This window comes from Capsicum annuum, chromosome 4 (genome assembly GCF_002878395.1).
Source record: "Capsicum annuum cultivar UCD-10X-F1 chromosome 4, UCD10Xv1.1, whole genome shotgun sequence".
Taxonomy (NCBI): Eukaryota; Viridiplantae; Streptophyta; class Magnoliopsida; order Solanales; family Solanaceae; genus Capsicum; species Capsicum annuum.
In genome coordinates, this window is record NC_061114.1 from 225501409 (window position 1) to 225525566 (window position 24158).

The 24158-nt window shown below is 32.3% G+C and overlaps 3 protein-coding genes, 6 non-coding genes and 1 pseudogene across 13 annotated transcripts; all 10 read right to left on the reverse strand.

Annotated features, from left to right (window-relative positions):
* Positions 1 to 710: 710 nt before the first annotated feature.
* On the reverse strand, positions 711 to 5032 carry LOC107867018. The gene is made up of 3 exons (XM_016713100.2): positions 4474 to 5032; positions 2566 to 2792; positions 711 to 1028 (listed from the first exon to the last, which is right to left on the reverse strand). The coding sequence occupies exons 1-3, from the start codon at positions 4795 to 4797 to the stop codon at positions 962 to 964; spliced, it is 618 nt and encodes a 205-aa protein (XP_016568586.1). The 5' UTR covers positions 4798 to 5032; the 3' UTR covers positions 711 to 961.
* A 4463-nt stretch (positions 5033 to 9495) lies between these two features.
* Positions 9496 to 10236, reverse strand: LOC107868555 (probable steroid-binding protein 3). Its single transcript, XM_047411217.1, has one exon. The coding sequence runs from the start codon at positions 10117 to 10119 to the stop codon at positions 9640 to 9642; it is 480 nt and encodes a 159-aa protein (XP_047267173.1). The 5' UTR covers positions 10120 to 10236; the 3' UTR covers positions 9496 to 9639.
* A 3098-nt stretch (positions 10237 to 13334) lies between these two features.
* Positions 13335 to 14929, reverse strand: LOC124897796 (annotated as a pseudogene).
* Positions 14812 to 22959, reverse strand: LOC107867019 (probable steroid-binding protein 3). 5 transcript variants are annotated; one of them, XR_007054743.1, is made up of 3 exons: positions 19286 to 22959; positions 17212 to 18023; positions 14812 to 14936 (listed from the first exon to the last, which is right to left on the reverse strand). XR_007054743.1 is itself a non-coding variant. In XM_016713105.2 (2 exons), exon 2 carries the CDS (start codon positions 17893 to 17895, stop codon positions 17326 to 17328), a length of 570 nt encoding a protein of 189 aa, XP_016568591.2. In that variant the 5' UTR covers position 17896; positions 19286 to 22959; the 3' UTR covers positions 17077 to 17325. The 5 variants fall into 5 exon arrangements, 4 of the variants coding, with proteins under 4 accessions (XP_016568591.2, XP_016568589.2, XP_016568588.2 ...); XM_016713105.2 differs by lacking the exon at positions 14812 to 14936 and having other exon boundaries at positions 17077 to 17896; XM_016713103.2 differs by lacking the exon at positions 14812 to 14936 and having other exon boundaries at positions 17077 to 17901.
* Positions 15294 to 15427, reverse strand: LOC124898358. Its single transcript, XR_007055328.1, has one exon. It is a non-coding gene; the product is annotated as a small nucleolar RNA snoR74 (small nucleolar RNA).
* Positions 15489 to 15580, reverse strand: LOC124898328. Its single transcript, XR_007055301.1, has one exon. It is a non-coding gene; the product is annotated as a small nucleolar RNA R24 (small nucleolar RNA).
* Positions 20603 to 20735, reverse strand: LOC124898359. The gene has a single exon (XR_007055329.1). It is a non-coding gene; the product is annotated as a small nucleolar RNA snoR74 (small nucleolar RNA).
* Positions 20794 to 20895, reverse strand: LOC124898329. Its single transcript, XR_007055302.1, has one exon. It is a non-coding gene; the product is annotated as a small nucleolar RNA R24 (small nucleolar RNA).
* LOC124898338 lies at positions 22301 to 22389 on the reverse strand. The gene has a single exon (XR_007055310.1). It is a non-coding gene; the product is annotated as a small nucleolar RNA R16 (small nucleolar RNA).
* On the reverse strand, positions 22569 to 22646 carry LOC124898337. The gene has a single exon (XR_007055309.1). It is a non-coding gene; the product is annotated as a small nucleolar RNA R16 (small nucleolar RNA).
* Positions 22960 to 24158: the final 1199 nt, after the last annotated feature.

Below are 24158 nucleotides of genomic sequence, written 5' to 3' on the forward strand. Positions count from 1 at the left end.
AATAGTTGCATGTAGTTGACTTACGGACCAGCCCAACCCACATTGCTCAAGTCCCACTTTTACAAGGCACAGGTAATCATTGAGATCCATGTCCTTTACAATAAATAAGAGCAAGTAAATAATACTAGTAAAAAAAAGTGATTGAGCTCCATGCCATACCTTTGGTTGTTGACTGTTGAGTAACATCAATGATAATAATGTTCACACTTCCTCTCATTTACTCCGTTCACTCTCGAAAACTGAAACAGAAATTGTAGTAACGTGTTTAGGTCGATAAGGCTGTTGTTTATTGTTTTAACTCACACACTCAAAAGGCAGATTTAAAGCGGGTTCTATGGATTCAATTGGAAGTGACCAGAGGCCAAGTCAAGATTTGACCTAGTGGCACATTAGTGCCAGAAATGGCTTTAGCTCGGCTATTTGGCGATGGGCCTTTGACCGTGGTGAAGTTGCAAGTAAACTCGTGTGGTTAAATTGAATCTTTCGCAATGAAAATGCACTTGGCTCCCAACCTTTGCGCTTGTTGTCAAGAGTATATGTGCTCACCATTTGTTTCTTCTGTCAAATATAGGTTGTGTTCTTTATGAACATTTTGGTACTGTGCTTGTCTCAGTACAATTGGGGGAGGGAACAGCAGAAGAAGATTAAAAAAATAAGTAATTTGAGTACTATAAGACCAAGCAAGTTAAATGATTTGGAGCAACCAAATATGAAAAATAGAATCAAAGTTGATAGCATAATAACCAACTGGCTTTGAAATGGTATCATTAAGTGAGAACAATCAAAAGGTAGACCTTTGCCTTCACTAAATTTTGATGTTATGATATTATATATCTAAATAAAGCTCTAGTAGGGGTATAAATACAAGTAAAGACTTTGACTACCAAGAAGAATGAGTTCAACCACAACTTTGTTGCATCCACCTTCATCTCAATTCTCAACAGAACCATTGCCCTCCGCATTACTTTGGTTTCTTTGTAGTCGTCGTCTTCATCTGGCTTTTCGATCCTTTTTCTTTCTCTATTTCTCTGTTCACATTCATAAACAACCAGATCCAACAATAGTTTGTTAGACGCAAATTTTGTCGACAATATAATAAATGTATGCTCTCTCTTAAGTCTTAAGCTTTTAGATGAAAAGATCACACGCTTCAACATGGTACCAGAGATTCAAATCTTGTCACCCTTCATCAAAAAGACGTGTTTAAGCTTTTAGATGAGATGTTCTCACACTTCAACAAATTCTAGTGACATTCAGTTTTAAATCTTAGGAATTTCATGAAAACTTTGAACCATCCTTTTACGATTTTTAGGTTATCCACCCTTTATCGAAAACACGTTCATAAGCTTTTAGATGAGACAATCTCACACTTCATTAAATTCTAGTGTAGATTTAGTTTTAGATCCCAAGAATTTTAGGAGAACTTTGAACTTCACTTTTACATTTTTTAGGTCCCCTCGTGATAAGATGCATAATAAGGAAACCACACAAAAATAACCACCCCATTTTTGGGTAACTCAATTCGTTATCTGTTATTAGTAGGAGTTTGGCCATGAAAAGCAAAATTTTTTGGAGTTGGAGTTAAAGTTGACGTTGGAAATGGAGTTGTGTTTGGCCATTTACATAAATTGGGGTACTTTTTGGCTTTTTGTGAGAGAAGTCGAAGTGAAAAAAGTGAAAGCAAGTTTCACTTTTCCATCGGAATTCTTATGACCAAACACTATAATTTTCACTAAAGTGAAAAATTCTCATGGCCAAATGGGCTCTTAATATGGGTGAGTCGATATTTATCCATTTGTTTAAGCCGTTCTCGACGCGCCCATATCCAACTGGACCTACTCGTGGGCCACTCTTAACTCATGATAAGGTGCTTATCCAGGAAACCCCACAAAAATAACCACCCCATGTGATGTAAAACAGTAAAGAGTTGCTTGTTAGAAGTAAATACTACTCTAGGTTCACTATCAACCTATTTTCGGAAACTTTGAACTACCCTTCTACATTTTTTAGGTTGCCCCTTCAAGCTAACATGTCCTCTCAGTAAACCCCATAAAAGATCATTATTGATCATCCCATATGATAAAAGCAGTAAAGAGTAGTTTGTTTGGAATTCTACGATCGATTTGGTTCCAAACATTGGTATCCGGACCAGCTTACGTGTACTTGACTAGTTTCATTGGGTACCTACTATATCCACCAACACAAGCATCGGGTAACTTGACTAGTGCTTTTGCCTCCGTTGAAATTAGAACCTTATAGTATCTCATAGTTATAGCCAACTACATTGACCATTATACGACACCCTTGAACTATTATGCAGAAGTATTATTTACATTTAGGTTGCCCCTCTAGGCTAAGTTGCTTTCTAAGCTAATCCAGTGACTAATCCTCATCCCACACGATTTAAAAAAAACAAAAATTAACAAACCCCCTAATTTACTGTTAGAGCGGTACGTAGGACAAACATTCATACAGCCCCAATATCGACTAGTTTGGAATTGAGACGTAGTTTATTGATATGATATGCATGTATACAACAAAACAAGTCTTACTGGAAAAGATTACCTTGGTTCTGATTGTTTGTTGGAAGGTGATTCATAAGTGGAAGTGGAACGGAGGGACATCTTGGCAATCTCTGACACAGCAGTGTCTCGGGTGGTTGGTGAATCACTTGTCAAGTCTAGGTACGCTGCTTGGAAAGCGTCTTGCCAGAACTTAGGCAACCTGATCCGGCTACTCTGTGTGTACACATCCCACATATGTTTCACCATTTTCTCTCTTTCCTCCAATTCCTATAGATCAGTAGACAAATTCAACATCTTAAGGTGTAATTTTCAAGAGATCAACGACCCCATATAAGAAATCACATCATCTGAACTCTAAAGTTGAAAAAGAAATCGGAAAAGCGGAAAAGCTTAAAAAAAAGTTAAGTTGACCTGAAATGTACTCCTACTTGATCCAATCAACTACATCTTAAACTCAAACTAGTTAAACTCAACCTTTTAAAAAAAAAATAAAAAAATCTTAGTAACTTAGAATTTGCTTTATATTAAATAGTCGTCAAAGAAAAAAAATCAATTTGACATTCTTAACACATGAAAAGGTGAAACATCACATCATCGGAAACAACCTTTCTATCTCTACCTCTCGTAGATGTAAGGTCTGTGCACATTCTACCCTCTCCAGACCCCATGCGAGATTACAATAGGATGTTGAAATGGTGAAACATCAACAAATCAAAGACCCCAGAAAAGAAAATCCACTATTTAAAGTAGACAAAGAAGACTTTCAACAGTAGAGCCAAAAAAAAAAAAGGAAAGAACTTTTGTGCTGCAATGCACTCCTATACTTGGCTACTACAACAACCAATCAAATACTTTTCCAATATCAAACTAGTTGAATCAGCTAACAATACTATTACTACATGAAGCAAAAATCAAATCTTTTTCTAGTTACTAATGATGTTTCATATAGTAAATGGCCTACCAAAGAAATACAATTCAAATTAACATTCTAACACACAAAACAGTACAATTTCAAGATATCAAAGACCCCCCACATAAAAGAAAACCCATCATCTAAAGTTGGAAGAGGAAAAAAAGAACACAAAGAGGAAAAATAAAAAACTTCTGAGGTGAATTGACCTGAAATGTACTTCTAATTATGCTAATACTACAAATAATCAACTAATTTCAATTCCAGACAAGCTAAGTCTGCTAAATTTACTACTACTATATCCAGCAAAAATCTAATCTTTTTAGCTTTATGAGTTACCTTTTTGCAAAATGACCCCATGTAGCAAAAATCAAACCTTTTATCTTGATTACTAGTGATTTTACCTTTTAGTAAAATGATGACTCATGTTGCAAAAATCAAATATTTTTCATAATTACTTATGATTTTAAATCAAATCTTTTTTCTAAAATAATTTTGATTTTGCCTTTTAGCAAAATGACCCATGCAGCAAAAATCAAATCTTTTTTCTAAAATAATTTTGATTTTGGCTTTTAACAAAATGACTCACATAACAAAAATCAAATCTTTTTCTTAATTACTTGTGATTTTGCCTTTTAGCAAAATGACCCATGAAGTAAAAATCAAATCTTTTTCTTAATTACTTAAAGATTTTGCCTTTTAGTAAAAGGCAAAATGACCCCTGAAGCAAAAAAAGAAAAAAAAAATCCAAAATACTTTTGATTTTGCCTTTTAACAAAATGACCCGCATAGCAAAAATCAATTTTTTTTCTTAATTACTTTTTAGCAAAACAATTCACATAGCAAAAATCAAATCTTTCATAATTACTCATAATTTAGCCTTTCAGCAAAAATGATCCAAGTCGCAAAAATCATTTTTTTTCTTAATTACTTACCATTAGCAAAACAACCCACATAGCAAAAACCAAATCTTTTTCGTAATTACTTACAATTTAGAAAAAATAACCAATCAAAAAAAAAAAAGAACAAGAAAATTACCAGAATATCAAGATCTTCATGAATGTTGAAATCAGAAGCATCAGATAAACGGCTGAGATTTGCAGTAGACCAATTGAGACTTAGTGTAAGTGAACCAGTAAACATAGACCAAAAAGCTAGCAAAAGTATTGCAGCCAATACCCACAACTTGTATTTTCCTTTACCAAATAGCCCATTAATCCCTTGATCTTTTTTTGCAATAGTAGCCACTGGTGCTACTACTGAAACTGCTGAACAAACTGTTGTTACATTACTTGTAATATTACTAATACTACTATTTCTTGATTGTGCTTCTTCATCCTTCATTTCTTGGTATATTCTCATTTTTTTTTTCTTTGATAAAATTGACAATTTTTTTTTTTTTTTGTTGAAGAATGAAGAAGATGATGGGTGGATTAAATAGAGGTCATGTTCGGACTTTTTTTTTTTTTTTTTTTTTTTTTGAAGTTTAAGGTATTGTGTGTGGAAGTGAAATGAAAGAGAGAAATGAGATGAGGTGAAGTGAAGGGAAGCACCGACAAGAGTAAAGAGAGTGGGACACTGCCATTAACAAGTTAGTGTTCATTTATGTGAAGCAGCTAAATTTTATATAAAAATTATAATTTTTTTAAAACAAATTAAAGTTTTTTTTTTTTTGTGATTGTAAATTATTTCATTAAAAAAAATATATTTTTACTTGATTAACTATTAGAAATTTAAAAGATTAATAATCATAGTTTAGAGGGTAACTATAAAATGTTCTTATAGTCTACTATTTTATTTCTATAAATATAAAATATAGTTATATTATTGTATCGGGCCAAAAAAAAAAGCTGTATAATTGAAGCGAAAAAATTATATTTAAATGATGAATATCAATTATAGTAATGAAAAAGATGTATTTAAAATGGTGGGTGTTAGCTCCTAATTGTATATCATACACTATAATGAATATCACCGATGAAGACTTGTGTTATAAAATTCAAAATAATTTTAGAATTTTTTAAATTATAATTATACATAATAAATATACAATTTGGATATTTATCAGTGTCACCTAATTATTTTTTTTCATAATAAAACAGTAGAATTGTCAATACGGGTCGGCTAGTTCATCCGGATTAGTCCACGCAGGCTTTGAGTTTGACGGGCCTATCCGGGCTGATCCATCAAAATAATGGGTCAAAAAATACCAAGCCCACAACATTACTCTGTGGGCTGCGAGCCTCACGGGCCAGCTCACTTTTAAAAAAAAAAATATTTTATAATTTAATTATAGAATGTTAATAAACAAAAATATTACCAGATAATATTGCATAGTGTTAATACTTGTTAATCAAGTCTCCAATACCTCCAAAAAATACTCTTAATTATGAAATTAAATAACTTTTGACATGATATTCTTCAAATCAAATAAAAATACTAATAAGTCATCTAAATAGTTGCATGTATTTGACTTATGAGTCGATCCACGAGCTAGCCCAACCCACATTGCTCAAGTTATATGGGCCACGAACTCATCTATTCTTAAATGAGCTGCAAAAATTGAAATCTAATTTCATCAAATTATAGATTGGATCGGGCCAACCCAATGAGCCTAACCCATATTTAGGGCTCTGTAAAACAGGGCATGTGGGGTTTGTTGAATATAATTGGACTTTTTGTGGCGTCAATGTCTTTGTGTGGGCTTTCAACGCTTTGGTGGGTCAGCTAACATTCATGCTTTCGCAACTGGTTAACGTGTTGACGATATTACGACTTTATGGAGATCCAAAGTTGGAATATTATCTTAGAGGTTTGAATTTGTGATATAAAATAATACTCCCTCCGTTTTGAAATAAGTAAATTATTGAGGTATTTATTGATATTTCAAAATAAGTGAATCATTAAATTTTTTTTTCAAATTTATCCTTATAATTTGACAATAATTAATTTTTGAAAAGATATTAAAAGGTCAACTTTTTCTTCTTCTTTTTTTGAGTAAAAATAGAAAGTTATGTTAAATTTATGTCTTTAATGCTTTTTCTTTAATCTGTGTGTCAAAATTCCAATAATTCATTCATTATGAAACCGAGGAAGTAATAATATTTACATTTTTATATTATAATGACACCTCTCAATAACATAATTTCGTTATAACAATATTTATTATAATAATTTGATTTTCTTCAAAATTGATTTGTCATCTTTAGGGGTGAACGTTTAGTATTCGATTTGCTATTTTTAAAATTCGGATTCGGTAATTCGATAATCGATATTTGAATATAAATACCACATACCATACTTATAAACATCCGTTTGGTAATTCGGTAATCGATAAATTAGTATTCTTTTTGTTGCTTTTTACGAATATATTATCAGTCCAAGAAATTCTTTAGAATTACTAATATTATTGTCTATTAGGTTGGTTACACACACATATATATAACCCAAATATCATACCAAATACCGAATTACCGAATACCAATTATCAATTTTTTGGGTTCAATTCGATAATTCAATTTTTGATATTTTATGTCCAGCTCTAGTCATCTTATACTTTACTTCTCCATTTGATTTGTCATCATTTATTTTACTTCTCTATTTGATTTGTCATCTTCTATTTTACTTCTCTATTTGATTTGTCATCTTATAATTAACCTCTCTATGATATTGTACTGCCTATAACAGTAACGACGTTTCTTGTAGTGGTACTTTTTATAAAATTAACTTTCTATAGTAGTATACTCAAATATTACTACATAATATTTTGTAAGAAATACATTATGTACAAAATAAATTATCAAAATATCTATGATAATTATCATTAGTGTCATGCACATAATAATTTTTAAATATGAATATCTAATTTAAAAGAAAATTTTATATGTAACTTATGCATATCAATTATTTTATAACTTGAGCAGTTATAAATTTCCATTTTGTTAATTTCAAACGTAAGTTTTAATATCTGTAGAAAATATTATAATATCAATAGGATGCTCGTGAAACACGGACATGTCTATACAAATAGAGAATCCATGTAGTATATATATAGGTCAATTAGAAGTTCTACTTCTTTTATCACAATTTATACCATATAGTATAAGTTTTCAGAGTCAAATAAAAGAATTATTACAATTTATTTATTCATATGCCTTTTGAATTGTTAATTCTTCTAATTTATAGCAATTTTTTTTATGTAATTTATAATATGTAAAGAGATTACATGTCAAAATTTATCATAAAAATGGCTTAGATCTCGAAATCTGCACTATGACATATAAATTGAAGATGGAATAATTAGTACAGCTCAAAACACTTTGAACTAAATTTCGAAAACATAATTAGATTTACATTTTTAAATGTAGTACTTTAATATATATATAATAAAAGAAATAATACGTTGCATCACTTGAAACGTATAATTTCTTTAAAATATATTACTAGGAAAAATTTGTAATGAAAGCAATCCACTTTGGAAAATGATACAAATAGTGTTAACAACTTTCAATTTTGACGAAGTTGAAATGAAATGGTCTTTTCACATTTGGTTTGTCAAACCTTTTGAGTATATTTTAAGATAATAATTCATGGTGGATTGAGAATTTTTATAAAGAATTTAAAGTTTGAAGGCATAATCATTCAATTATATTTTTGTATAATTGTGGTGATATCATTATATATAAATATTGAGCCCATGTTCATGCGGGTCATGCCTATTGTAATGTCTCGGATGTTTAGATGTTTAAATAAAGTTAGAAATGAGCCTACGTGACTTCTGGATTGAGTGTAAGACACTTTGGGATGAGTTCGGAATCATTAGGGAAAGTTTTGGGCATGAAAAAGAGTCACGCGTCGTTAAAGGAGCCTCGTGCGAAGGCCCCACGTTGCTTGAACCATCGCAGGGGGCTACTACCTCACCCACACGGTGGCCCTGCGCTGCGAGGGGTAGGCCACGCTTTCAAACAAAATATATTAAATTACTTATGCGACTTCGAGAAAGCAGAATGATTTTGAGAAAGTTTTATGTGTTGAAAAAGATAAATTATGTACTTAAAGAGAGTTCAACAGTTAATCGAAAAGACACGAGTTTGAAATTTCTATTGCTTGAAATCTCATGTTTTATCAACGCAATATTGATTATAATGGCGTTTGGATAAGATTATAAGTTGGTCAAAATGATTTAAAAGTTATTTTTTATTTTTAAGAGTGTTTGACAAATTTAAAAGTTGTTTTAAAAAAGTCAATCTTAACTTTTTAAAAGCCAAAAGTTAGAAGTTGTTCATTCCCTACTTTTTTTTTTAGCTTATAATTCATTAAAAGTTGATCAAGTAAAAGACATTTATGTTCCTTATAATTCTTTCTTATTCCAAAATTATCCTCTTGTAACTCTAAAACACACTTCTCTTTCACTACAACACACTTCTTCTTGTATTAATTAAATATTTTCACTTTTTGTATTTATGTCGAACTTAATTCTAGCAATATTAGTACCTCTTTTATATTAAACTTCTAATTTATGAAATGTGATTTTCATGTATTATTCTCATTCTTTAATAGATTCTTTTAAATTTGGACAATTATTATTGTACAACATATGAAATTTTCTAAGAAAAAAATAACTCACCAACCAAGATATATGGAGAACACTCACTGAAGATATATAACGTCATGAACTATTAGTGAACGATTCATGTATATTTGACAACGCAACGTTCGTATTCGACAATATTTTTAATAGTGATATAGTCATTATTTAATCAATGAGTAATATATTTTTCAATTAAGAGTCATTTTAGCAAACTAGTATCATTTGTGACCAACTATTTATCTATTAATGTAATTATAATAATTAATAATATATATATTTTGTTTGTTGATTAAACTCTTTTAACCACGAAAAAAGATTTTTGTAGCGCACAAATTTAATAGTCATTCATAAGAATATATATATATCTATATATTATTGAAACTAAATTAAACATATATATATATATATATATATATATATATAAATTTTAATTTGAATCATTTTAGAAATAAAAATAAATAATAATCAACTCTACATATTATTAAGAGCTTTAAGAATATTTCAGAAATTTTGACCAAAAAAAGTACTTTAACAACACTTATTTACCAAACACATGAACAAGAATCTGCAGTCATAGGTGGCTGTCTTTTTGTACTCCATGTTCTTCAGCAATTCTACTCTCCTGTAGCATATTTGCTTTTGATGCCTTCAGCACTTGTCCTATCCCAAACACTTTCTTCTTCTGCTTTATTCTCAGTTGATGTTTTCTTTGGAACAAGCTGTCCCACCCGGGCATACTTGTCCATAAATTTATATTCCCAGTCTTGCAGAATTTCAAGTTCAGCATTATTAAGGCATTCAAGGCTCCCATTAAAATCTTCAGGTTTGAATGATAACTGAGCTAAGGCTCTGCTTACATCTCTTCCAGCAAACATTGCATATGAACCACCAGGACCATAGAACATCTTGAAGGTAGAGACATCGTAGATCTTTCCTTTGATAGCCATCAACAACGGTTTTTCTGAGTCAGAGCCATAATAAGCTCTAAGTTCTTCTTCCGTTATGTCGTCGAGGTGAAGAGATTGTCTTTTGATGGGAACAAAGTCATCAGCAGAGAAAAACATGCCACAAACAACTTTGTAAGTCACAACCATCAATGCTACTATTGACACCTAATTTTTGCCCTCTACGACTAAATTTAATCCTGAGTTTCTTCAGTTTTTAATAAACCAAAATAATTATTTCATCCAAATAAAAAAAAACTTAAAATATTTTTCGTACGTGATTTTGTCATTTTAAGTAGCGATTATATACTATCGTGTTTAGTTATACGAGATTATATAATTTGTTACTTAAATATTTATTTTACAAAATATCGGATTTAATTAAGGCTTATCTTGAAAATAAATTCAAATGATTAAAATCTTAATTTAAATGTAATTTATTCTCAAAAATAATTTATTTGGATAAATATGCATTCATTTTATTAAATCAAGAAGTTCGGGATAAAAAAAAAGGCATTAATTCGTATTGAATTTTAATTTAATTTAGCCAATCTATTAGATTTGACCATAATTGAAAATTGGTCATAATTGCATTGCAATTCGTCAATTAATTTTTAATTTGGTCAAAATAAATAAATATGGCTAAATTTTAAATTCCAATTGGAGTTATATTTTAAAGAACCCCAAAATTTTCAAGAACTCTCATAACTTTTACCCAATTCCCACCAAAAAATAAATTTCAGTTGTACTATTCCCCCCAACTTTGTCTTTTTTCAATTTTGAAATTTAAAGATTGTACTACATTGTACTATTTCCCCCACATTATCTTCCACCTCACCTTATCTTTAATTTTTACATTCCAAAAACCCCCCTAAATTTTTTTTCTTTCACATTGGTGGATGACAAGAAATAAATCTTTATCATTTCCTATAAATACTTTTCTCCCATATTGGTGGAAAAGTGAAAAATATACCTCATTCTCTCCTATAAATACTACCACTACTTTGGTAGAGAGAGGATGAGAGAAGGAAGAAAAAAAGGGCTAGAAAGGTAAAAAAATCCTTTTGAACAAAAATAGTTATTTTTATTTAGTAAAAATTTTTGTTTCATAAAGTTGATCGGCTAATCAAAATTTTTGAGTTGCCGGCGACGTTTTTCGGTGGTGGTTGATTCCAACGAAACTCGTAGTCTCGTTTGCTGCCCCCAAAAGGTAAACACACCTTCTTTTATCTTTTTTTTTTTAAAATTATTTTAGTTTTTATTATCGTTTTTCTCTTCATCTTTTTTCTTCTTCGTAGTTCGTAGATATAATTTTATTTGTTGGGATTGTATATTATAGATGGCCTTGAAGGCCCTAGAACGTTGTGGTATCGATATTCTAATTATTTTCATGTTAATGATATAAAAATGAGCTAGCAATAGTTGTATGTGCCTTTTTTGACTTTATTCTTTGATTATTTTGGTAAAGTTTCAAGCTTTACTTAAAAGATGTATTTATGTTTTTTTTAAAACTCATTATTGTTGGATACATTTATTTTTGGTATGTAAAGTTATTTTCTTTATGTTTAGAAGAATAGTTAATGTTGAATGTTTTGTCTTTTCACCTTATTCTTTGATCATTTGAATAAAGTTTAGATCTTTATTTGAAAAACGATACTCATGTCTTATTTAAACTTATTGTTGATAGATATATTTGTTTTTAGCATGTAAAGTTATTTTCTTTATGTCGAAAAGAATAGATAATATTGATTGTTTCTCTTTTTTTACTTTATTCTTTGATTATTTTGGATAAAGTTTAGATCTTTACTTGAAAAACAATACCCATGTCTTGTTTAAACTTATTATTGGTAGATATATTTTTTTTAGCATGTAAAGTTGTTTATTTTATGTTGGAAGAATAATTATTATTATTTGTTGCGCGTTAATAAAAATAGTAATTAGTTAAGTCAAGAATTTTTCATTTGCTTACTAATTATTTTAATGGATTTCAAAACCCTCATATAAGATATGAAGTGCTAGCTTTATTTTTCATCTAAGATGTTTATTCTTCTTTGTTTGCATGTTGTCTTTTCAAAATAATAAGAAAGTTCAAACTTTTGCGGCTAAATAAAATTATTTGGATATTTTTGACTCATGCATAGTATAATTGTGAAACTTTTGCTTTGCATTTTTTATTTGTTGACTTTCATTCTTGTGCAAGTGTGCTTATTCTTGTCATTCAAAAATTGGTTCTTGATAGTTTCTTTTACTTTGAAATACGTCACTTTTATGCCTTGAACATATATTAATTTCTTTATCTTTTTTTTGCATGCAAAAAAATATATCTCGAGTCAAAATAGACTCCTCTCCTCCTGCATTTCGTAATGGGTAAATGAGGCTCACCCCTTCGAGTCAAGTTCGAAGTTTAAACCCAAGGTCCACTACATGGCGTGCGGGTGCTAGAAGATAGTCAAAGAAGGAAAATGAGTCAAAACTCATTGATGAGGTCACTAAAAGACTTGAAAAATCTCAATTTTTATTATTGTCTTCTTTTTATTTATTCATTTAGTTATTTATTTATTCATTCATTTCGGCCTCGAAGCCAAAGTTGTATTTAATACAGGTGGAGCAAGACTCGAGCCAAAGGCTTGAAAAATAGTTTAGGACAGGTGAAATGGGTTGGAAGCCCAACTAGACTAGGACAGGTCTCGTTGATTTGGGCCTTATGGCTTAAATCATTTACTTTCTTCTCTCATCCCCTTTTATGTGTTTATTTATTTATTTAATTTGTGTAGACTTAGTTAAAATCCCTATTAAGTTGCCTAAAATTGTTTTACACAAATCCTTTCTAAAAACCAATCACTTTTCAACAAATTAATCTTTTAGAAGTTAATCAAAGACGATTTTCAAACAGTCCGGACAACCGCAAGTTATCGGACGTTTTAGGTGTCTAACACCTTCCTAAAACGTTAATAAGAACCGCTTACTCAGAATCTCTTAACTTAAATGATTTTTCTGCTTTGGATCGTTTGAAGTAACTCTCTAAAGGTTTCTTAATTCCTTTTCAAAATTAAGTGGCGACTCTTTTTCAAAAGTCAAAATTTCTTCGCAAAACAGCTATAATGGTGAAGAACGTTGTCGGCCATAACCCCGTGTACTGCAAGATAATCTCTGTCATTGTCGTCCATACCGCCGTCGTCATTCTTCTCTTTTTAGTTTGGTGGAGAAAGAGGAAAAATTGAGTTGAAATGCCTACCAAAAAATGAGTTGGAATGCCTATCAGCTCTGAGCTGCAATACACTCCTATACTTACTACTACATTACAACCAAACAAATATTTTTCCAATATCAAACAAATTAAATCAGCTAACAATATTATTACTACATCAAGCAAAAGTCAAATATTTTTCTAGTTACTAATGATATTTAATATAGTAAATGACCTACCAAAGTAATACAATTCAAATTAACATTTTAACACACAAAATAATATAATTCCAAGATATCAAAGACCCTCCACATAAAAGAGCAGCAAAAATCTGCAGTCATGGGTGGCTGTCTTTCTGTAGTCCATGTTCTTCAACAATTCTACTCTCCTGCAACATATCTACTTTAGATTCCTTCAGCACTTGTCCTATCCCAAACACTTTCTTCTTCTGTTTTATTCTCAGTTGGTGTTTTCTTTGGAACGAGTTGTCCCACCCAACCATACTTATCCATAAATTTATATTTCCAGTCTTGCAGAATTTCAAGTTAAGCGTCACTAAGGCCTTCGAGGCTCCCATTAAAATCTTCAGGTTTGAATATAACTGAGTTAAGGCTCAGCTTACATCTCTTCTAACAAACATTGCATATGAACCACCAGTACCATAGAACATCTTGGAGGTAGAGACATCGTAGATCTTTCCTTTGATAGCCATCAAAAATGGTTTTTCTGAGTCAAAGCCATTATAAGCTCTAAGTTCCTCTTTCGTCATGTCACCAAGGTTGAGAGACTGTCTTTTGATGGGAACAAAGTCATCACCAGAGAAGAACATGCCACAAACAACTTTGTAAGTCACAACCATGCTACGATGGTGAAGAACGCTGTCGACCATAACCTCGTGTACTGCAAAATGATCTCTGCCGTTGTCGTCCATACCGCCGTCGTCATTCTTCTCTTTTTAGTTTGGTGGAGAAAGAGGAAAAATGAGTTGGAATGCCTACCAACTAAGTTTTCAAAACACTTTTAAAAAACATTTTTTTTTGAGTCTATCCAAACGAGCTCTATATCCTGAAATATAAATAATCATTGTAAATTTACTTTATGCCTTAGTATTCCAAAATTCAGAAGCTTCAACCATAAATCGCACCCCATACAGTCGGTAGAGTTTACAAAAATGTCGGTTGCTATCAACTTAAAATTATGAAAATCGAATTAACCTGAGAAATTAGACTTTTAAATCGAAGTCCATGTTTATATCCTGATATATTGCTTCTAGCCCCATTATGTTTTATCCAGAGTTGATTCCTATCATTATTATTTAGTGTTCTTTTTGGCCATTCTACGTGCCAATACATTCCACATATTAATCGTGATCGTCCTTGAGCAACTATATCACCTCATTTTACTTATTGACCATCCTTGAGCGACTATATCATCTGCTAATGTAAGTTCGAAGACACATTCTCGCACTCCAGTGAAGCACTAGAAATGTGCAAATACCATCCGAATTGGTGAGCCTATCAATGATGATGTTTAGTTACTTACAGTCAAAATATTGCCAAGGTCTTGTCACGACTTAGACAAATCTTATTTTGCTAGAAACTTCGTAGACTGGATTTTAAAAAATATTTGTTATAATGTTTTTTTCAAAGTGAGAATTCTATTTCATTTAGTTTAAAAGACTTTCCTTGATTTTCATTGTACTTCCACACTTGAAGTCAGATTACACCTTCCTGATCCGACATGCCCATTGCGGTCAAAACCTCAGCTCGAATCCTGACACCTATCAAGTTTACATAAAAACCAACCATTTGTGCAAAGGACAGACTATATAAAATTGAAAGTAATTATCTTTTTCATGTGTATACTAATAAATGTTGTATTGTCCTAACTTTTGTGTGCAGACATACAAGATAACTTTTGGTCTCATATGTCCCAAGTGAAATTAAACATGGTAAGAAGTTTAGATTGCAAGTTCAAGACCCATCAATTTACAAAAAGCTAAACATAATCATGTTAAAGATGATGGCAACTTGTCAAACTCCAGAATCAATACACATCCAACCCAACATTGTAGAATTTGTGATCCTTCAATTATTATTCATGCAAACACAACTTCATAAATTAAATTAGTAAGAGAGTATGTATCATTGTTTACTGAACCGTTCCATCATGAGGGGTCAAGTGGTTCACCCAATAACAATGCAATTATAATATCCCTGAAGTTTACGAGAGATCCATTCACAAATTAAGGCAATAGATCCCTGCTTTTTTCATCAGGTTTTGTAAATCTATATCAAAAAAAAAAAAAGAACTAGTACTACATTGAGAATACGAAGCTCAGAAGCTGAGCGTAACAAGCAAATTTCATCGAAGATCCAAGCTTTAAATAGATCTCCTTACATGTTGGCACCTCATCACCGCAAAACAATTTGATACTTAAAACAATTTGGCTACTTTAAATTTGAAGGAATGTTGGGGGTAAACAACAACATCCTCCAATCGTGATAAGTAGCAACGTATAGGCACCGTGCAAAAGGTAATTTCTTACGGGAATAAGAAGAAAATACCCGTTGTCTGAGAAATGCCATATACAAAATAGAGCAACAAATACAAATATATCCAAGATATTGTGTCAAGAGAGTATACAATAACTCAAATGGATCTTCATATTGTATATTAATTCATTTAGGCTTCATGCTGCAGACGGGTTACCATTAACCGGCACCGGCTGCAGACTCTTTTTTGAAGCCCAGTCATTAAAGGATTTCACAATGCAGATCTTTTTAAACAATTTTTCTCACAATAATGTTTACTTTGAAGAACAAAATGACACTAAGTGAACCAATCAAAAACTACTGAGTTTTGTATTTACTCTAATAAAATGGATTTAGAGATTACAAGTAACATAGATTCATCTATTAAATGTTTACTCAAATTCACTTTGTGAACTAAAAATTCTTTTGTACTGCAAGTCCGCAGGTGCAAACTAAAATATTAAACAACTTTATATTTGCAATTTATCAACAATATTAGCAAGAGTTTTTCCAATGTAAAATCATACGACAACAACAACATACCCAGTATACTCCCAACATACCAAGGTCTGTGGAGGGCAAGTAAAGTGCACACAGTCCATACCACTACCTCCAAAGAATTAGAGAGACTGTTTCCGATAGATCCATAGCTCAAGACAAAAGAAACAATAAACAAAGCCAAAATAAAACATAAAACATAAAACAAGATGAAATGAAAGAAATAAGACACCAACAGAGCAACTATACACTATTTAACCAAAAGCACACACCACACCCAAACCTCCAATCGAAGAGCATAGCTCTACAATTACTAGCATGACTACACCAAAGCAATTCTATCTACTAGCTACAACCCACTCCCACAAACTAGCCCTCTAACCTAATTCGCGTACTTCATACCTTCCTATCTACGGTCATGTCCTTAATAAGCTGTAATTGCTCAATGTCATGTCCAATCACCTCCCTCCATTGTAAATTCATGCAAAGTACATATGTTGATGATCCAAGTTTTTAACACTATTCTCCCGTATGGGCAAATACAACTAGCCAAAATGCTAATTGGAATTATTCTCCACTTGTGCTATAATTCAACAAAAAAGAGCTTAACATACCCTTGACCAATTCAAATTGGAACAAAATTACCCTCCATCACATCTATTAGACCTCAAATATTCATTAATATTATTAGAAATCATAATTTGTAAAACAATCAGCATACAAAATGCTTAGGAACAGAGAAATAACAAAGCTGCTCAGATATTGCAATTAACTAATCATGTATTTAACATAAGTCCAGACATAATTTTAGCAAATTCATCACTGCAACCAGATAAAACTACAAAACTTAATTAATAAATACCAAAATTTGTTAGTAATAAATAAGAGTAGCAATCAACTCTCAGAGAAATTTCATAAATGGAAGTTTGTGCAGACAATCAACATGGCATCGTTTGAATCGTGTGAAATGTACAAGCACATACTTTAATGGAGGTCCACTAGAGAAAAGCACGAACTACTTACATCGCATTTGTTTCTCTGAATTAAAGAGTGTACAGATAGAGCAGCAAGAATCTGCCAGCAAGAATCTGCAGTCATGGGTGGCTGTCTTTCTGTACTCGATGTTCTTCAACAATTCTACTCTCCTGCAGCATATCTGCTTTTGATGCCTTCAGCACTAGTCCTATCCCAAACACTTTCTTCTTCTGCTTTATTCTCAGTTGGTGTTTTCTTTGGAACAAGCTGTCCCACCTGGGCATACTTGTCCATAAATTTATATTCCCAGTCTTGCAGAATTTCAAGTTGAGCATCACTTAGGCCTTCAAGGTTCCCATTAATATCTTCAGGTTTGAATGATAACTGAGCTAAGGCTCGGCTTGCATCTCTTCCAGCAAACATTGCATATGAACCACCAGGACCATAGAACATCTTGGAGGTAGAGACATCGTAGATCTTTCCTTTGATAGCCATCAACAATGGTTTTTCTGAGTCAGAGCCATTATAAGCTCTAAGTTCCTCTTCCGTCATGTCGCCGAGGTGGAGAGGCTGTCTTTTGATGGGAACAAAGTCATCAGCAGAGAAGAACATGCCACAAACAACTTTGTAAGTCACAACCATCAACGCTACAATGGTGAAGAACGCTGTCGGCCATAACCCCGTGTACTGCAAGATGATCTCAGTCATTGTCGTCCATACCGCCGTCGTCATTCTTCTCTTTTTAGTTTGGTGGAGAAAGAGGAAAAATGAGTTGGAATGCCTACCAACTAAGTTTTAGCACTTTCAAAACAGTTCTTAAAAACCAATTTTTTTTATTCTATCCAAACGAGCTCTATATCCTGAAATATAAAAAATCATTGTATACTTAAATTATACCTTAGTATACCTCTACTTCTTTAGAGGTAGAAGTATGGACTACGTACATCTTACCCTCCCCAGACCTCACTATGTGGGAATAGAATACACTGGGTTTGTTGTTGTTGTTATACCAAAATTCAGAAACTTCAACCATAAATTGCACACCATACAGTCGGTAGAGTTTACAAAAATGTCGGGATGCTATCTAATAGGACTGCATATCGGTCGGTTCAGTTCGGTTTTGAAAATTATTGATTTTACTTATTCATTATCGGTTTGTATATATGCTAAACCATTAAAGAACTGTTAAGATATTGGTTAATCGGCTATCGGTTTATCGGTTTGTATATATGCTAAACCATTAAAGAACTATTAAGATATTGGTTAATCGGTAATCGGTTTATCGGTTTTCTATTGTTATCGGTTCGGTTATCGGGTTAACCGTTAACATTGAACATATATATTTTAAAGTCCAAAGCTACTGCGGACTGCTTACTGCTTAGTGCTCAAAACTGTCCAGCACAAACAGAACACAAATTACAAAACATTCAAACTAATGTCACAAATTTAAAACTGTCTACTGGTTTGGTCTAGCACAAATTGAATAGGAAAAATCCAAAGACCAAAACAAGTACTGGAAGCCCAGCTATAAAATAAGCAAGAACTGACTTTGAGGATCGAAAAGATTTCATTCACATTCAGCACCATAAATATCAAGACAATTTAATAGAAAACAAAAAGGGTTCAATATCCAACTTGACAGCTTTGAATTAATAGATACTGAATTATCACAAAGCATATTACTTGCACAACGTTAGTTCATCAAACCAAAAATATATCTACTGAATTTTCTTTTCTATGACAAAAATACACCTTACATATCCATTTGACTTAACAATCAAAATGATTCCCAAAAGCCAGTAGCCATGACTCCACAAATTCAGTACAAAGAAAAAAAAAATTGAAAAATTGAGAAAGATGTATTCCCTTGTGCCTCATAAAATTCCACAAAAGGACCAATTTGAAGCACAAAGTCAGCGGAAACCTAAAACAGACAAGACTTTCAGATGACCTTTAGACTCCATACCTTAACGAACACAGAAGAATAGTAAATTGATAATCAACATCCAGGAATAAAATTGGCAGTGATCAGTTAACTACTATTCATTACCTATAAATATCAAGAAAAAAGAATGAGATAGACAAAAATTGAAAAAAGAATTAGATAGACAAAAATTGTTACCTAAGTGAGTGATTGTGAGCAGCAAGCCAAAAGACGAGCAAAAATCGAGCGAAAATTCAACTAAGTGAGCGATTGTGAGCAGCAAGCCAACAGACGAGCAAAATTTGAGCGAAAATTGAACAAAAATTGAGCAGTTGTTGTGAGACGGTGAGACTCTTAGAGAGAGACAGATGAGACTTGAGAGAGGCGCAAACAGTGCGAGTGAGTGAATAGTCATAAACCCTATTACCTTTGCCCTTTGGGCTTGGGTTGCCTTTTGGGCCAAGATAATAGGTATTGGAAAATTTATGTGGGCTGTTAAATGTTGTTAATCTGGTAATGCTTGTACTGTATAGCCTATTTGTCATCGGTATATCGGGTAGCCCAAAAAGAAAATTATACAAAGACGCAAACCAATAAACCATTCACGTAAATACAAAATCCATAACCCGACCCAAAAAATATAGAAACCGACCCATAAACAAATTATCAGTTTGGGCTATAATTATGAAATTCGAAATAACCTGGGAAATTAGATTTTTAAATCGAAGTCCATGTTTACATCCTGATATATTGCTTCTAAGCCCATAATGTTTTATCCAGAGTTGATTCCTATCATTATTATTTAGTGTTTTTTTTTGGCCATTCCACGCGCCAGTACATTACACATATTAATCGTGATCGTCCTTGAGCAACTATATCATCTCATTTTACGTATTGACCATCTTGAGCAACTATATCATCTAATAATGTAAGTTCGAAGTCACATTCTCGCACTCCACGAGGTATTGCCAAGGTCTTGTTGAACTTGGACAAATCTTATTTTGCTAGAAACTTCGTAGACTGGATTTTAAAAAATGTTTGTTATAATGTTTTATTCAAAGTCTTGAGACTTCTATTTCATTTAGTTTAAAAGACTTTTCTTGATTTTCATTGTACCTCCACACTTAAAGTCAGATATACCTTCCTGATCCGACATGCCCATTGCAATCAGAACCTCAGCTCGAATAGTGACACCTATCAAGTTTACATAAAGAGCAACCATTTGTGCTAAGGACAGACTACATAAAATTGTAATTATTGATTTTCATGTGTGCAGACATACAAGACGACTTCAGGTCTCACTTGTCCCAAGTGAAATTAAACATAGTAACAAGTTTAGATTGCAAGTTCAAGACAATCAATTTCCAAAAAGCTAAATATAACCATGTTAAAGAAGATGGCAATTTGTCAAACTCCAGAATCAATACTACAACATCCAACCCAACACTGTAGAATTTGTGATCCTTCAATTATTATTCATGCAAACACAACTTCATAAATTAAATTAGCAAGTGGGTATGTATCATCGTTTACTGAACCATTCCATCATGAGTGGTCAAGTGGTTCACCCAATAACAACGCAATTATAATATCCCTGAAGTTTACGAGAGACCCATTCACAAATAAGGTAATAGATCCCTGCTTTTTTTCATCAGGTTTTGCAAATCTCTATCAAAAAAAAAAACTAGTAGTACATTGACAATAACGAAGCTCAGAAGCCAAGCGTAACAAGCAAATTTCATCGAAGATCCAAGCTGATCCAAGCTTTAAATAGATCTCCTTACATGTTAGCACCTCATCACCGCAAAACAATTTGATAGTTAAAACAATTTGGCTACTTTAAATTTGAAGAAAATGTTGAGGGAAAACAACAACATCCTCCAATCGTGATAAGTAGCAACGTATAGGCACCATGCAAAAGGTAATTTCTTACAGGAATAAGAAGAAAATACCCGTTGTCTGAGAAATGCCATATACAAAATTGAAAACAAATACAAATATATCCAAGATATTGTGTCAAGAGAGTATACAATAACTCAAATGGATCTTCATCTTGGATGTTAATTCATTTAGGCTTCATGCGGCAGACGGGTTTACCATTAACCGGTACCTGCTGCAGACTCTTTTTTGAAGCCCCGCCATTAAAGGATTTCACAATGCAGATCTTTTTAACCAATTTTTCACACAATAATGTTTACTTTGAAGAACAAAATGACACTAGTTGAAACAATCAAAAACTAGAGTTGTGTATTTACTCTAATAAAATGGATTTAGTGATTACAAGTGGCATAGATTCATTTGTTAACTGAAGGAGCACACTTAGATATTAAACAACTTTATAATTGCAATTTATCACCAACATTAACTAGAGTTTTTCCATTGTAAATTCATACAACAACATACCCATATATTCCCGCGGGATCTAGCGGGGTCTAGGGAGGGTAAGTAGAGTGTGTATAGTCCATACCACTAGCTCCAAAGAAGTAGAGAGACTGATTCCGTTAGAGACCATAAAAAAAGCCGTAATAAAACATATAACAATATGAAATAACAGAAATTAAACACCAACAGAGTAGTACTATACACTATCTAACAAAAAGCACACACCTCCCCAAACCCTACGAACAACAAAACTCCAACAGCATAGCCCGACTACTAGCATGGCTACACCAAAGCAATACTATCTACTAGCTACAACCGACTCTCAAACTAGCCCTCTAACCTAATTCGCGTCCTGTATACCTTCCTATCTACAATCATGTCCTCAATAAGATGTAGTTGCTCAATGTCATGTCTAACAGAAAAGAGCTTAACATACCCACCTATTCAACTTGGTACAAAATTACCCTCATTAATATTATTAGAAATCATAATTCGTACAACAATCGACAGAGAAAATGCTTATTAACAGAGAAATGACTAAGCTGCTCAGAAATTGCAACTAACTAATCATGGATTTATCATAAGTCCAGACATAATTTTAGCAAGTTCATCACTGCAACCAGATAAAACTACAAAACTTAATTAATAGATACTAAAATTTGTTAGCAATAAATAAGAGTAGCAATCAACTCTCAGAGAAATTCCATAAATGGAAGTTTGTGCAGACAATCAACATGGCATCAATTCAGACCGCCCGTCTGCTTGTATCTCATCATTAAGCCAACAAAATTAATTTAATAAACAAAACATTCCAAAAATAATAATTAATTAGGAGGCATCAGAAAATTAATTGAGAGTTTTAATTTCTTCATTTAATTTCAGTGTGTAGTATAAGATTTTGTTTAACATCATTTGCCTCCCAATAAAAAAATTAAATACATAAAAAAAAAACAATGACACCCAGAATGAAAATTCAACATAATTATTCAGTATTTACAGTTAACAATCAGCTGCAAAAGGATTGATCATAAAAAAAAAAAAAAAAAACAATTAGGAGTAAGTGAGCATACCATTCATTAGATCTGAATCTAAGAGACAAAATGGCATCAGATAATAAGCGGAGTAAATAATCGACATGATTATTCAGCATTTACATAATATATCATCATCTGCCAAAGATAAATCACAAAAAAATCATCGGACTTACAGAAAAAAATCGTAAATTTTGGGATTTCGGTAGGACCATTTGGCACAAAGGCAATAAAATAAAAATGCAATGAGCTGGTAAGCCAACCGTATTAGTATATGCATCAGCTTTATCTCCTTGTTCACATAATTTTTAGTACAAGAAGAGGGTAAATTTGATGCTATAAACACCCAAAAAATAAATAAATTATACAAACAAATATAAAAATAGAATAAATTCAAATTTTTGTAGAGTTGATTAATGTAGATAAGCAAATTGATTGAAAAAATTGTGGAGAAAATGTTGTTTAAATAGGGGGATGGAGCGTGCTAGGGTTTAGAGTATGCGGCGTTTGGCGGAGAAAAGTGAATGAATATCCATTTTTGCCACTGTAGTTTTGAGAAAGTACATTTTGAGTCCTAGATAATTGTTAATTACCAAAATACCCCCAACTTGTATGTGTGGTGTGACTATGAGAAATGATATCGAAGGAAGGGGTCGTTCCTCAGTTAGAGGAGTTTCAAGTCTTGGTATCAAAATGTTTTTGATAGAGAATATTTTTATTGAATGAGTCTTACATGTTGTGAACTCAGATTAGTCTGATCTATTGAATGGGTCCTATCTGTTGTGAATTTGGATTAGTCGAACATCATTGAATGATCTCTTATTTGTTGTGATTTCAGATTAGTTATAGGAGTTTCAAATCTTGGTATGAAAATATTTTTAGTTGAGAATATTTTTATTGAATGGGTCTTACATGTTGTGAACTCAAATTAGTCTGATCTATTGAATGGGTCCTACTTGTTATGAATTCGGATTAGTCGGATGTCATTGAATGATCTCCTACTTCTTGTGAATTTAGATTAGTTATAGAAGTTTCAAGTTTTGGTATGAAAATGTTTTTGATAGAGAATGTTTTTATTGAATGGGTTTTACACGTTGTGAATCTAGATTAGTTCGACCTATTGAATGGATCCTATCTGATGTGAATTCGGATTAGTCGGATGTCATGAATGATCCTTATTTGTTGTGAATTCAAATTAGTCAGACCTAATGCAAGTACTTAATATCGAATGGGAGTTACCAATATCAACAATTTAACAACAAATGATGGAACCTAGGGCTCCTCTAATGAATCAAACTTTATTCAACTTCGCTTGTGAGTGTACGTAGTCGTGATTATAAATCATTGAATACTGAATTACCAATTGAATTAAGATTTAACATATTGAAGTTTGATTTATAGAAATTGAATTTTTAAAATATCAAATCAAATACGGAACATATTCTCCTAAAAAAAAAAAAAAAAAGGGTTTCAATCAGAAAGAAGGGTGGTCTTAAACTCCTTCCCGATTTAAAGAAACCATTTCTGGTACCATTCGGAACTTCCACCATCTTCTCTCTAACGGCTCTCTCTCTTCTCTCTCTTCCTCCCTACCCTCTCTCTCGCTCGCACCGGTCACCGGCCCCCGTCGCCATCGCCGACCCAGCCCGACCTCCGGC